This window comes from Mya arenaria, chromosome 9, assembly GCF_026914265.1.
Source record: "Mya arenaria isolate MELC-2E11 chromosome 9, ASM2691426v1".
NCBI lineage: Eukaryota > Metazoa > Mollusca > Bivalvia > Myida > Myidae > Mya > Mya arenaria.
Window position 1 is genome coordinate 19615838 of NC_069130.1, and position 14559 is coordinate 19630396.

The window sequence follows — 14559 nt, forward strand, 5'->3', positions numbered from 1 at the left end:
ATACTAGTTATAAAATTATTTGTGGCGGGCCGAATTTTCCGCGCTAGTCGCGGAAGGGGAAACAATTAATATTCTATTTTAGGTCTTACTTGTTCCACAGTCGCACTGAAAGCTGACTTCATAGTCTCCACATTCCATGCCACCCTGTGCAGAATTCAGACATTCAAATCCTTTCTCAAGATTGCAAACAGTATCAAAATTCATAGACATCGTGTACGGAAGTTTATCGACCTTAGTCCTACACTGGATGCCGGTTGGTTTGGCGCAGAAGCCGTACAGATTCCGGAGTTCGGTAATCGGTTCAGTGTCACCTGGTCCGCTCTTCTCCCAGGTGTTAAAAGCTCCGGGCGTGTCGACGCTCATGAACGGTGTCCATCCAGGAACGCAGATGTAGGGCATGGGCTTGGTCATGTTGGTGCTCACTGTTGAGATCCCGGTGACATGTCCATTTGGTGAAGGCATGTGGGGGGTTGAGGTAAAAAAACCGCCATTCGGAACTTAAAAAAAGGATACTTTATTGGAAGTAATGGCATATTGGTATGGCTTTCTTAATTTGGACATGGTGTGGTGTGATTAATGGTTTCAAACTTTTATAATATAATTTAATCGATATATTGAACATATATTGTAAAACAATATGAAAGTGTACAATTAAAAGAACCTAACTGTGTTCGCGGCATCCAAGGATATCAAATCTGAGGGCTGGAGCGCTGGTAAATTCAGTTGGACTTAACCTCACACATACAGCAATCATCTTTCCAGGCAATATATGTCTAACATCGCCGGAGCCTCCTGTGTTACCCTCGAAAACCTGCAAATGGGTACATTGTAGACATATTGAGGTGTGAAAAACGAGAATAAATAAAGAAAATGTGACCAGTTGCTCAGATCTTTTATATCCAATATATGTTTATATTTCAATAGCTTATGGTATTAAAAAGAAAAGAAAACAGTAATTAAACTAACGATGGTATAACACTATTAAATAACTCGGATATAGATTATATATTTGTCATAAATTCTGTACCTTAATATGATGATATGTTAACATCATATTTATTTTCTCTATTCAGTTGAACCTCTACATTACATTGTTTTTATAATTGACTTCAATTTTTCAATGATATACATTACATTGAAAGCATACACGTGTTGATGTGATTTAGTAGAAATGCTATGAAGTCGTATACTAATAATACCATGGCAACCGGGTTTAATAAAGTAAAGCAGCCAGCCAGGTTGCTTCACTCATTGATAATAAAATAATTGTGAATGTAATTTAGAAGCATTCTTTATTATATTTGGCAACATAATACATGCTCCGATTGTTCAGAACTTTATTGAATTCAACCATCGTTGCCTAACACTTTTTGAAAATAAAAACTTAGGCATTTCAAACAATTATAAATCCTTTTTAAATTCTTTGATTCCGTATGACTAGTAAAGAGATGCAACTTGAAAGGACTGGTATATGTCTACTTCCGATTTATACCCTGCGTAATTTCGCTGTAGCTCAGCTCCTGATTAAAAAACAGTGAACTCGCATTTCGAACAATGCGGACACGGTTAGTCTTTTTGCAATCGGTGTCCGTGAACATACTCATTCACTTATGTACATACCATTGGTATCCCGTCGGTGGCGGTGTAAGTCTGGAAGTTGGAGCAGTTGAAACTACTATAGGATAGTGTATACTTAGAGGTGTACGCCGATCCGTCCTGCAAAAGGGTTAAATAAGCGAGTATCTTGAATAATGCTATGGAAACTAAAGAGAAGCTACTTTAAAGTAGGCGAGGTATTTAAGGTCATCGTCGGCAAATACGGTACATTCTTCCGTTACACTTCAAACATTAGACTGACAAACCCTCCTTTACTGATTATAGTGACTTTTTAAAATTTGTAGTAATCTGGTGGACCGATTTCAAATCTAGTTTCAGATTTCTCTTTCTTGTAGAAAACATTAGTTTGAGTGTCAGCGCATAGTAGCACATTGGTTCCTTGCATGACAAATGAAACTGCCTCATTTGATAACGATATCTTCCTAGCCAAATCTCCCACGGTTCACAACAAAGCAAATCGTAGTAGTGTATCGGGGGTATCCGAAGATTACCTCAGGTATGATATACATTAACAAGCTAAAGTGATTCAATTAAGAACAAGCAACAGTAAGTGTTAACTTGTTCTTGAGTCTTTCAGCTTGATCAATTGAAAATAATAAAACCAAGAACGTTGAACAATATGGACACAATAAGAAATTCACATTTATACTACAGCCTAGGGCAAAAAATACGTTTCTTTTTTATATCAAAAAGTGCGTTGATTTATCTTTAGTCGGAATACATAATGATGTCTCTTAATCATCCTGTCGATTTATATTTTGATAATCGTAGCATCATTATATGTTTTTATGAATACAATGTCTTTAACTAAAGTAGAGCTTATATCTATATTTTACCTTTAATATGTGGGTGTGATTCTTATTGAATCTCCTAAATAAGGTCATGATCAAGATTACGAAGTGTAGCATACTATATTCGTGTATTCCTTTCAGACTGTTGTTTTTAATTCTTATGTAATGATTACTTTAAACAAAGAAATCTCGGAAAACACTTTACCATTTTTTGAACACCCCTCGTAAACATGACATTTACCTTAACAGCCTGTGTAATGACGCCGGCAACGGTGACGGGCTCCTGAAAGTTGACCTGCACCCAGGGTGTTCTGTCGCCGGAAGCCGCACGCCATCCGCTCACGCTGTCAAGGCGCGCCATGGCGGCAGTTGAGCCGCTACCAGAAGTCGATGCCGTAAACTGTGTGTCACCCACTGACCGAACATCACTGATGAGCTGCTTGTCACACACTGAGACATGGAAACGCCGTAAGTATTATAAGGTGGTTTTAAAACCATGAACCATAAGTCCGTGTCGAAGGCTTTTAGTTAAACTTTTTTTCTACAGCCCATAAATAAAATTGAATGTTATCAAATGTATAGCTATATAAGATATATATCTGTTTCCTTGTATACTGTAAGATCGTTTAAATATGGTAAAAACACCCGCAAGTATTAATCTGGGTGGTAGAAGTTGCAAAAATCTTATTTAGTGTATAATAATTTAATAATAGTTATATATTCATCGTTGGTGGCTGTTAGATTGCTAGTAATACAGTTTAACAATCCAGGAATCCGACGGTCGGTCTCGGAATAAAATAGTCTTAATGCGTACTTCAAACCTTTATTTTAACGCACGTTTTAAGGTCATTTATTTTTGTCCAGTATTTTATTGACAAAAAAATATTGATGTTTGTATTGATTCACATACAACTTTACTTTCATAGAAATGTTGCTTAAACATAACAGTATATAATTTATGCAATGAGGGATGCCAAATGCAAAGCATTGCTCAACCAGATTGATCCCAATTTCAGTAAAGGCTTGCACGAAAGCACGATTTTACTACTTGGTTGCCCGCTTGCAGTAGATGCATTCCGATTTAACCGGGATAAAATACTGATCACTTTGCTTACGTGAGCGATCGTTAGCCTTAACTAAAAAGCGGAGCAGATCCATAACTCTGTTAGTATAATATCACATCTAAAATTACTATAACAGTTACTTTCTTAATATATATTTCTTATTCCGATAGAACACGGTGTAAAACAAAAAGCATCAACTGGTTGCTAGAGGTTGTATCTAATCACAAATGACAATTGTATTTATTCTTCCTTGTGCGTTCGATCCCTGCGCACGCATGTTTAATGGACAAGTTTTTTTACGTTTTTTAATTATTTACAGTGGCATAAAACTGTCATTCTTGCCATATTTTATCTCGCTAAAGTGAATAACCTATCTCGTTTAACGACTTGGTAACTCTTTTAAACGACTAGCGCATCTCCGAAACGACTTACGTATCTCGGTAAAGGACAAATTAGCCAGTTAAAATCGCGTAATATTATCACCCGAGTTCGTGAAATTGTAAATATGGCCGAGGCAAGAGATGATCTTAATACAAAATTATTTCCAAGAAGTATTGCATATAATGATGTTTTAACAAATCTGACTACAACGCATGAACGTTGTTATAGTTTGCGATATCGGCGACTCTGATTGGCCAATTATGTCGTAACACGAGAAACGTAAATCGGTTAAACAAAATATGTTAATCGTTTAAACGATGTACGTTAGTTGTCAAACTGTATCTGGTTTTCAGCCAAACCAATCAAATGTCCGAAGTTTTTTCAGTGTTCAATTTGACATGTATTAATATGTTTAATATTCAACTATAAGATATATATTGAGGACACCTACCGCTATTTTCACATTGGCAGTAAACTCTGAATTCATAGTCGTCACATCGCCCGTCGGGTTGGTTTGAACCATAACAGGCGAAACCAGCCTTAGTGCTACACACGGTCTGAAGGTCTCCGGTGACATCGAAACTCAGTTTGTCTGACACTCGTCGGCATTGAGTGTAGGCGATCTGGTCTTCCCGACAGAATCCAAAGCTCTTGACAAGAGCGGGTAGGTATTCTATGTCATTCCCGTCCACAGGTTTCACGCTGTTCATCCAGTTCGTCCATCTGGGTTCTTTACACTCGGTTAAAGTGGGGGGAAGGTTAGGAGGCGTGACAAAGGTTTGGTTTGGATGAGGTGTGGTGGTGGATGTGCCCAAGTCCAATCGCCGAGGGGTTGGGGAGCCCGTGGGAAGCGTGTTTGGAGCAATAGTGGTGGTGATTGGCAGACCTGAAAATACAGCCCAATGTAAAGTATGATGTGTGTTTCTTACAGTTTAAGATGTGTTACGAGTTCTATTGAGTACTTTGTATGGTTTATTTGCTTCATTTGCTTCCATAGTCTTGTTTGTGAAGTTACTGGTCGGACTGAGCGACATCTGCAATTCTCTCATTTCTGTCTATTTTATCACTGTAATACAGTCATTATAATACAGTATGTGAAATAACCCATAATCCAGGATAATGCTGCTTTAGATATTCAACTATGTATGTGTCCAGAACCACTATTAAGCTGTAAAACCTCCGACTGAGACTACTTAAAGCAAATTATCAAAGAAGACATTCATTAAGTATCCATTAAGCAATAGCAGGTGCGTAAAGTAAACAAATTGAACATTAGAAGGTCTGCCCGAGGACAGGTCGTGATAAGAAAAAAAATTGGTTTCTTGAATATGTATTTAAAATGTAGTAAAATACAAATTGCATATAGTAAAGAGGAAAACAAATGTCAAAAGTCAGCTAGTATCAATTTTGATTTTAAGTTACAATAACGTTAGTACTAATGAAACTGTATCGATCATTTACATGAAGCTTCTAATCAAATACTTATTTTGATATAATTGTTAATAAATCGTTTCAGGTTATTGAAGAAATATTAAAAGAAATGGAAGCAGTTTTGTTTTGTTTGCACTCTACATAAAATTCCTGATTATAAAACACAGATTAAAACAATACTTAAATGACCAATCAATTTGATTGAAAAAAAAAGAAATAGTAAATGGTATAAATAAAAACATACACTTGCCTTAATTGTTTTCATTTCCCATACAGATTTATCAAAATGATACATAGAATATGATCATTATAAAACGCTAATTCCACCAATATTCTTTTAAAAAAAGCAAGCCGCAATTTCGAAGCAGTCCATCACAATTACTTACTGCAGTCACAAGTGATCCTGACTTCGTAATTATGGCACTGTTCTCCTGGATTCTGGTCGCTATGGTAACACTTCAGCCCGTTCCTCAGGTCACAAAACACGCGTTGCCCAGCAGCGGCAGATGACGTAGTTATTCCAACAACACGGCATTCGATAGCTGTCATCTGACTGGCGTTACAGAATGTGTATTGACTTCGTAGGTTCCGGATGGAATCAACGTCACCCTGGTTGTAGGGGGTCGGGACGGATACGCTCATCCAGGCTGTTGGACCATTCTGGACACACTGGGCCGTCATGGTGGGGACGGTCGGGGAGGCAGTGAAGATTGGTGGGGAGACGGTTGCCGCGGAGGTGACGGTGCTACTTACCGGTGGCGGGGTGCCTGTGCAGACGCCGGTACGCTTCACCTGGTGCTGGTCACAGTAGCTTGTAACGGAAACCAAGATTATTTATGAATGATATTAAATGCGCATTGTTATTGCAGTAGGATAATTTACTTGTAGCATTTCTATGACAAGTCACCTATGTGCTCAGTTACGGCTCAAAATGGTCAAAATGCATGTCGTTCTTGACAAAATCAAGTGAAAAGGAATTCTGACGGTTAAATATCAACGACGTTTGTGTGTTGCGACTAACGAATTTCAGCCTTAAATAACAAGTGACGGGATTCTATATAATTTGAAATTAAACAAAATCCCTAAAATCCAATAACCAATTCCTCTCACCAGACTTCGCAGTCCATTCTACAGATGGTCGGATCCAGGATTCTCTCCCCTTCCTTATACTCCTTCCCGTTTAATGTAAGGCAGGTTGTATTACAGAACGCCTCAGGAATACACTTGAATGGTTCCTTGTTGCTCTCGTACACTTGACCTAAAAAGCGGGTACCATCAGTTGATATTGGTAAAATAAACAAGATGGCGATATTATTTAATATTAATACCTAAGGCAGGTTGTATAGCTGTTACACAACGCCTCATGGGTACACTTAAATGGAATTTAAAGGCAGGCGACATTAAATAATAGGGAAATATTTCCACGAATTTACTAAAAGCACATATTAACGGCAAACAGAGTTAACAAAACACTTTAGTTTGGTATACTTTTGAATGGCTCGTTATTGCTCTCGAACATTTGACCTAAAACATGTATGGTGTATAGCTCACCATTCATTGGGTACCATTACGTTTAGAATTGGCAAATCACATAACTGTTGCACTCATTTAAATAAACTTATACATACAAGATAAAGTAGAAACACGTTGTGCATCTGGGAGTTCAGGTCTACTATTTGTATAAATATGGATAGAGATGTCGGTAACACAATGTAGCATAATTGTCACAAAAAGATGGATGATAAAGAACGGAAAACTTCTTATAAACGTCATATTTAGCTACTCAGTCATACGAGGATACCCATGGATCAATGACTCTAACATCCCCATGTTCATCCACATGTTGACCTGTCGCATTCCTCGACACGTATCATAACTACAATTTTGATTAGGAGTTTTTAACACGACATGTTAACTGGACTTGACTACACAATAAAACATGTTAACAGTCTACCTGGTTGGCAGGGCTCAATGTCGCATCCCTCCACACACGTCTCCTGGCCACAGTCCTGTATGAGCGTGTCGTACACCAGGCGGTTGTCGCACGTCTTCACTGGACAAATCGAGATGCAGGGGTTATACGTCTTGCAGTTCTCACACATGATCGCTGCAAATATTCAAGTGCCCGGAATAAGCATCCACGACACCCCAGCAGTTTCATAGCATATGAAATATACTTGGCACTTTGGCTGTAAAAAATCTGATACTCATGAAAAATAATGAGGTGAAATCAAGCCGCTTGATAGGTCGCATGCGACACACCTCATAGGGTACGAACATGGCTCGGAAGTTACGAATGCCATCTCGATTCTAAATGGTCCAATGAGATTGCGGGTTCAAAACGTTTTAAGCAGGATATCGAATATTTTGTCAAAATTGCTGATAGCCCTTCGAGAGGAGGTATTTTCCTTTTTGTTACCGGCTATTTTATTGGTCGGAAAACGCTTATGAATATTCAAGCTTTACGATGAAAGCCCATGTTATCATACATACGAATAATTATCGAGGTTGATTATAGAGAAATAGCACACATACGCATAGCCACAAAGACAAGAATGTATTAATAATGCTATAAAACTGGTATTTATCGCTGAGCATAAACGGGTAAAAATGTCAGATCACGTTATATATATTATAAGAGTAATAAGGAGTTGTCTTGATGTCACCCTCATAATTGCATTACAGCAACGTGTTTATAACACTTATGTCATGTTAATGACTTACGGCAGAACTCCTCTGTCCTCCACTTGATGATGACGCCGCTCATAGAACACTGGTGGGCGTACGCTGCTACAGCCGTGCATAAACAATCACAGTCTCCGCCCGTGTCACACGCGCATGCGTCAAACACGCATCTACAGAAGAGATAGAGAGAGAAAGTTATTCAATTTGCAATTGTTTGTTGATTGTCATATTAGGAAAACGGTAAAGTGTGGTATGATTAGTTTGTACACATATTGCTTGCATGTTTGCTTGGCTGGTTGGCAAATTGCTAGTTTGATGTCAAGCTGAGCAAGAATTTGAAATCGACATATTGGTTATTTATTATGAGTAGTCGATTGTAGGCAGATGTATTGATTAATTTATTTTCGTACCTGTCAATGAACTCCTGGTAAGCAACAACAGGATGGCATGCCTCGAACAATTTACTGGACAGGACGCTACACTGCTTCTGAGCCCAGGTGCCGCGTTCCGTGTTCGCCGCGCAAGTATCTTCGATTTCCTTTGAGTCGGCACAGTACCCGTGCAACTATAAAAATATGCGAAGATTAACACTATCATACTTTATATACTCTGTCGAATATATCTGAACTAAAAATGCATAAACAATTACAAAATATGATTGGAGCCAACTGCCAAATCTTATGACATGAAAGATGTGTATTGCAGAATTACTTTTGAATGTTTGGCTCTTACATGAACTGGGTAATAATTTTCATGATGGTACAAATATCCTAACCAATGAAAGTTGTTGGATGTCCTTTTAATTACAACTGATGGAAGAGAAACACTATGTTCATATTACCAACCGGTTATCATAATTGGTGATTCATAACTCTTATTCACCAATTAACAACTGGTGATTTGAGGTTCAAATTACATGCCTTTGCAATAGTCATGCATTTGGAGTTATGATTTATATGTCAGGGAATATGAAACCTTGTACCGTGCAAGGGTGAGATGAACATTTTTTTTTGTATTTCATATTGTAAAATATCAAACATGGCGACTCCTTTTTGTAGAACCATTTAAACAATAAACTGATACAATTTTGACAAGAAACGGACCTGCAGTAATTATAATATAAGGTAAGATATGCACGACTAAATATAGGAAAACATATCTAATACCTTATAATGATTTGAAGATATACAATTCAGTCTCATCAGCAACTTAAAACGCAATGGAGCATGTGACATACCTTCCAGCTGTCAGCAAACGAGGTTGCCTTGGAAGCGGAAGGGCCGCCCTGGGGCGTGGAGAAGTCATCCTTCTGGTTCCCGTTAAAATTACCGCATAACCCAACAACCTGAAAACACATTTTTGAATTGATAATATTGATATATAAAACAATGTGTTGGTCAGTCGTATTTGTGTTTGATTGAAACGGCCAAATTTCCTTGGCTTGTGCGAAAAATGATTAATTTAAAGCAGTAAGTAATTTTTGGGTGTTTGTGTGAGGTGGGGGGGGGGGGGCGGGGGTTAAAGTCAGATGAATGCTATGGAAAGCAAATATTATTTAAATGAGAAAAAATAATAAGCGGACTCAGGTGGAGAACCATCCAGCAGCGAGCAAAACTAAATATTGTACATTTTTTTAAAAGATAACGTGAATGTCGAAGTATGTTTCACCTGTCCTTTATGTTGTGTGCTCAGTTTGAGGTAGAGCCTGGTGCCTTTGTCCCACTCCAGTGTTATACCCTGGGGCGTGGTTATGATGATGAAGTTCCCAACCTCCCTCACGGTGAAAGGGGAGTCGGCGTCGGCAATTACTTGTTTTCCCTTCACTAACTGGATCCGGAAGAAGTTTGCAGTTCCTGGTAAAGTCAATTATGGGATATAAAGAATTCATTCATATCGTTTATACAAAACGCAAATGACATTAAACTCCGTGGTTGTTTCGGAGACCCCGGCCTTGTTTGACGAAATAAATCTTAAATAACTAACGAAGCAATGACTGTACATCGACCTAAATGGGTCGTTTTTATTACTACCTAATCGTATATTAAGATTTTAGGCGTTTAACATATTATTAGGATTGTTCGTAGACCGGCACCTTAACTTAGGTGAAGCATACAGAAACGAGAATGTTCAGTAAGAATATACCAACTGTTTGCAGAATAGGGTCGTAAATAAATTCTGTCGACAAATATTTAATATTGTTATGAGACGTACCCTGCTCTCCAATGCTAAACGAGATAGACTTGGTGCACGTGACTCCTGTGGTTCCACAAGGAATGTTCTCTGTGGTGATCTCGAACTTAACGGGAGAAGTCTCTGATGATTTCGCGAACATATAGTCACAGCTACCCTGAAACTCGTACGAGCGTCCGTCGAACGTGGTGTAATGGGAGTCGCCATAAGCGCTGCACACGGCCGGGCAATCCTTCTGTTCACAAACCCACATCCGGCTACGACACGTGCTTTAGGTGAAATGCGGGCAAGGACAATGATAGATTGTCTATATAACAACTGATGCCGGGATTCGTCGTAAAACTATTTCAAACGTGTATTCTATACTGTCTGAATCTCGAGTTTATGTTTAATATTATGACTGGGGTCGTTTTCATAAAGCTTCTAGGTGACTTAGTGATTTTTGCTTTAATTTGGTTAAAACGAATATTTTAACTCTCTAATTATTATCAAACGTAATCAGATGTCTTTATAAATCAGACATGTAAGCACGATGCGAGACCACAACACTGCGGTGTATACATAGCGCGGGTTCTTAGAAATTTTATCATGGTATTGAATTTGTAACGAGAAAAGTAGGCTTTCCAGGATATCATGGTAATATGGTAACTTAAAACGGTAAATCAAAATCGCATTAGAAACAAGTATGCAAACCAACCATTCGTTGCAATCCATGGTGAACTTTTCTCCCTCTTTGTAAGCCTTGCTACCGTGGTAGCACGGACAGTCGGCCTTCAGTACACAGTCGTTACCTGAAACGTTTACACAGTGAAAGTACATGTGTGAATAGCTGCAATGAAGTTCCGGTTTAATGCGAAATACCCAGCAGTCCTAAAGTCGAGTTTTATGCATATTCTATATAACTATGTACGAAAAACGAGGTCAACATGTTAGCTTTCGCTTAAGCTATGTGGGCGCATACCTTCTTTCACATATCCGGGCTTACAGATGCACCCTTCAACGCACATGGTCGTGTTGCACGATATGGAATCATGCATGTTCTCACACGTCATCGGGCACGAGGAAATACAGCTGGAGTACTCTTGTTTGGGCTTACAGATGTTTGTCGTTGGTATTGGAATCGTCTTAGCTGCGCATGCCCAACGAGCGTCCACGCATGTGCTGAAGTTGATGTAAAGATGTAAAAGCTTAATCGTGTCTACAGCTGAGCCCTCCCCATCACATATTAAGATACGGTTACAAAAACGTATACAATCATGAACATGTAGATAAATCCTCTTAGATTTCATACTTTTTATTCTCTTTCACTGGTTGTTAATTTAGTTCACGACTTTTTTGCGAAGTTTCACAAACGTTGCTTGAACAAAAACAAATGACATTTACCAGATCTGATCGCCACGTCCCACGGTGATGCCGGGTAGGAATTCATTGCCCGCAAACAAACAGGGACATTTGGAGATTGATAAACAGTTGCCATAGTCGTCAAGAGTCTGGTCGGCGGGACAGGCGCACCCTTCGGCGCACACAGATGATTGAACACAGCTCTGGTCGTTGGCGATGTTGGAACACGTGCGCGTGCACTCGTTCGGGCAGACCTGATACTCTTGGCCGCCATCGCAAGGCAGTACTGTATTGGAAATTAAAGACCAGACAATGTCATATCATGTTGAAATAGTTTTATCGTTTCTCCTTTCACTATGTTAAATCAAAACCAGCGTTTGTGAATCAGAGTTTATTTTAAATCAAAATGTATAACCTATCGGTTTCTGTTCATTTTATGAAAATTTTAAAATATGGCCACACACATTCCGTTAATGGACTGCGTAGTATTTTATACATACGGCACTCTGGTATGGATGTTCTCCAGTGGATCTCGACACCGGCGGCCGAGCACTGTGCAGCGTACTCTCCAAGGATCGGACACAGGCAGTTCTTCACGTTCTCTGTACACGAGCACACGTCAAACATGCAGTCGTGGTAAAACGAATCCACGTCTACAGTATTGGCACATGCTGAAAATGACCCCAAACCACAGAAATGTTAATGTGTTGTGACGTCAAAACCTGCAGTCGTGAGTTAGCGCACGTTGAATGTGAATACAAATATGACAACAAATATACCACAATAAAAGTCATGGACAACTATCAGTATTATAATTGTATGTTGTACAGAATGGTATTGTTTCCAAGCTCTCTATTTCTCTTGTAACCATCATGTGTTCGAGATGGCTTCCTGCGAAGACACTTTAACTTGCGCTAAAGGTTTTTTTCGTGCACATTTGGCGTGAATTTTACATTGAAAGACTTCACCCCTGATGCAGGCAAAAACACGTATAAAACGTATATAAGGACAATCCTATCAAACCCGAAGAAAAGGAGACACACCACGACATACCTTGGAAGTCTTTAATCCTTAGGCAAGCGCAATATTTCAAGTAGACTGGTTGTTCTGATTAACGTTCGTGTCATACGTATAAAATGTATATAAAGAGGACCTCACCAAACTCGATGAAAAAAGATGAATACAATTGAATCCAAAACACCTTGAAAGACATCACTTCGGAGGTATGCACAATACTGGGCTGACTGGTTCTTCCGGTTCACATTTGTTTCGCACGGGTTGACGACCGGTCCGGCATCCTTGCACGTCGGAACCGTCTTCCAGCGGTTTCCGAAGGCGCTAGGCATAGTCTCGATGTCGCCTTCCTTGGTTTTGAAGTCGTTCTTCTGGTTGGAGTCGTACGTTCCGCACAAACCTGCCGTTATAGATGTTTATACAAAATAATATATTTATAATTACTACGATAATAAGTTGGCGGACTCGGTGGAAAACATTCCCCCTTTCCCAAATAAGGGTCGCTTATATAAACATTTAGTATAAAAAAACTGCAGTCAAGGATCAGCCAAATTGAGTTGTTTGTATTATTTAAATTTGACTACGTTTACTACTTGATAAATAAACAAGTCCATCCTAAATCAATACGAAACAGCAGCCAATATGACGCTGAAATTGTAAAAGATATGACAACGTGCTTTACATACCTAGTAATTAAAGCTACCCAAACAAAATCGTATTCTTACCCTGTGTTTTGTTGATGAAGGAGGGTGGGGCGGTGATGTAAGCGCGGGTCCGTCCGTCCCACAGTATGGTGATTCCATTGGACAGCTCGGCCTTCATGAAGAGCGAGGAGACCATAAAGATCTTGATGCCGTCATTTTCGTGCGGAGTCTTGGTAATTTCCTCGCCGTCCACGAACAGCTGGTGGTTGTGGTCCATCTTGATATGGTGCCCACTGATGTCGATACTGAGACTCTTGGTGCAGGAGTACTCGCCCCCTGCAAGTTTATCGGGTAAATTCAATATGTCTGTTGGAAGAGTTGAACACACGAACGTTTAACAATTTAGCGACCTTTCATCACAGAATTCAAATTGGAAACCTTTTTGTTCAATTTGTTCGAATTGAGTTATTTTGCTTACTGTTATGAACAAACATCAAGAAACATGCAGATAATCATTTAAACAGATCTTTTTAATCAATGTCTTAAGTAATTCAATTTTCAATTTCGTTACTTACGCTTTTCTGCAAAATAAAGAATTCGCTGACATATGTGTTTAGATAACTGATAACAATAAAACGCTTATTTAACTTTTGATGACGATTTATCATCGTTGAAAGAAATCCTAAATACAAGTAGGCTTAACATTACCTACCCTTATTTCTACAAAATGTATTGAAGTCGACAATTCAGAGAATAATGTATAAGAGAATAAGAGAATAAGACATGAATGCATCCCTAACCGTGTCCACACTTGATGTTGTCTACGATGATGTCGAAAGTCCCCGGGTCGTGAACCATGTAATAGGAGCACACTCCCATAAAGTCGTACCGCTTCCCGTCAAACGTCATGTAGTGAGGGTCGCCGATAGCGGAACACGTCTTATCGCAACGTTTGTTCGTACACTGCCACGCGCCTTCCATGCACGTGCTGACAGAGATATTTGACATTATTTATGAAAAAGTTTTGCCAGAAAAAAAAATAAGGAAAACATGAGCACTCCGATACGAGCAATATGATTTGGAATAAAGAAACGTTTGTCTGGCGTATGTAACGTCTTAAGGTAAGCAGTGACGACAAACAAATAACATATTATATTAATAAAAGAGGCCAGTTAACATAATTAGGGGAGATAATACATATAATTTACTTAAATTAGGCCATCAAACTTTGATCAAACTACTGTATTTAAGGTGTATTTAATGCCTAGAAAAGGTACACTGTGTGCCGGCTGCTCAGCCGATTATAATCAGAAAAGGTACACTGTGTGCCGGCTGCTCAGCCGTTTCTAATCAAACATGTAGGTTCATACTCCAATCAATAGCTAGTGGCACAAAACCAAA

General features: G+C 39.0%; 1 protein-coding gene across 1 annotated transcript in view; it reads right to left on the bottom strand.

Moving 5' to 3' along the window:
• LOC128245828 (mucin-2-like) overlaps positions 1 to 14559 on the bottom strand; it is a 74930-nt gene that overhangs the window by 46018 nt on the left and 14353 nt on the right. The window contains 20 exon segments of the mRNA XM_052964052.1: positions 90 to 512; positions 667 to 811; positions 1621 to 1716; positions 2650 to 2858; positions 4305 to 4739; positions 5671 to 6095; positions 6395 to 6542; positions 7239 to 7391; positions 8009 to 8139; positions 8380 to 8534; positions 9207 to 9314; positions 9638 to 9822; positions 10181 to 10428; positions 10857 to 10950; positions 11121 to 11320; positions 11543 to 11786; positions 12001 to 12171; positions 12702 to 12914; positions 13240 to 13494; positions 13959 to 14146. Coding sequence (XP_052820012.1) covers positions 90 to 512; positions 667 to 811; positions 1621 to 1716; positions 2650 to 2858; positions 4305 to 4739; positions 5671 to 6095; positions 6395 to 6542; positions 7239 to 7391; positions 8009 to 8139; positions 8380 to 8534; positions 9207 to 9314; positions 9638 to 9822; positions 10181 to 10428; positions 10857 to 10950; positions 11121 to 11320; positions 11543 to 11786; positions 12001 to 12171; positions 12702 to 12914; positions 13240 to 13494; positions 13959 to 14146 — 4226 coding nt within the window.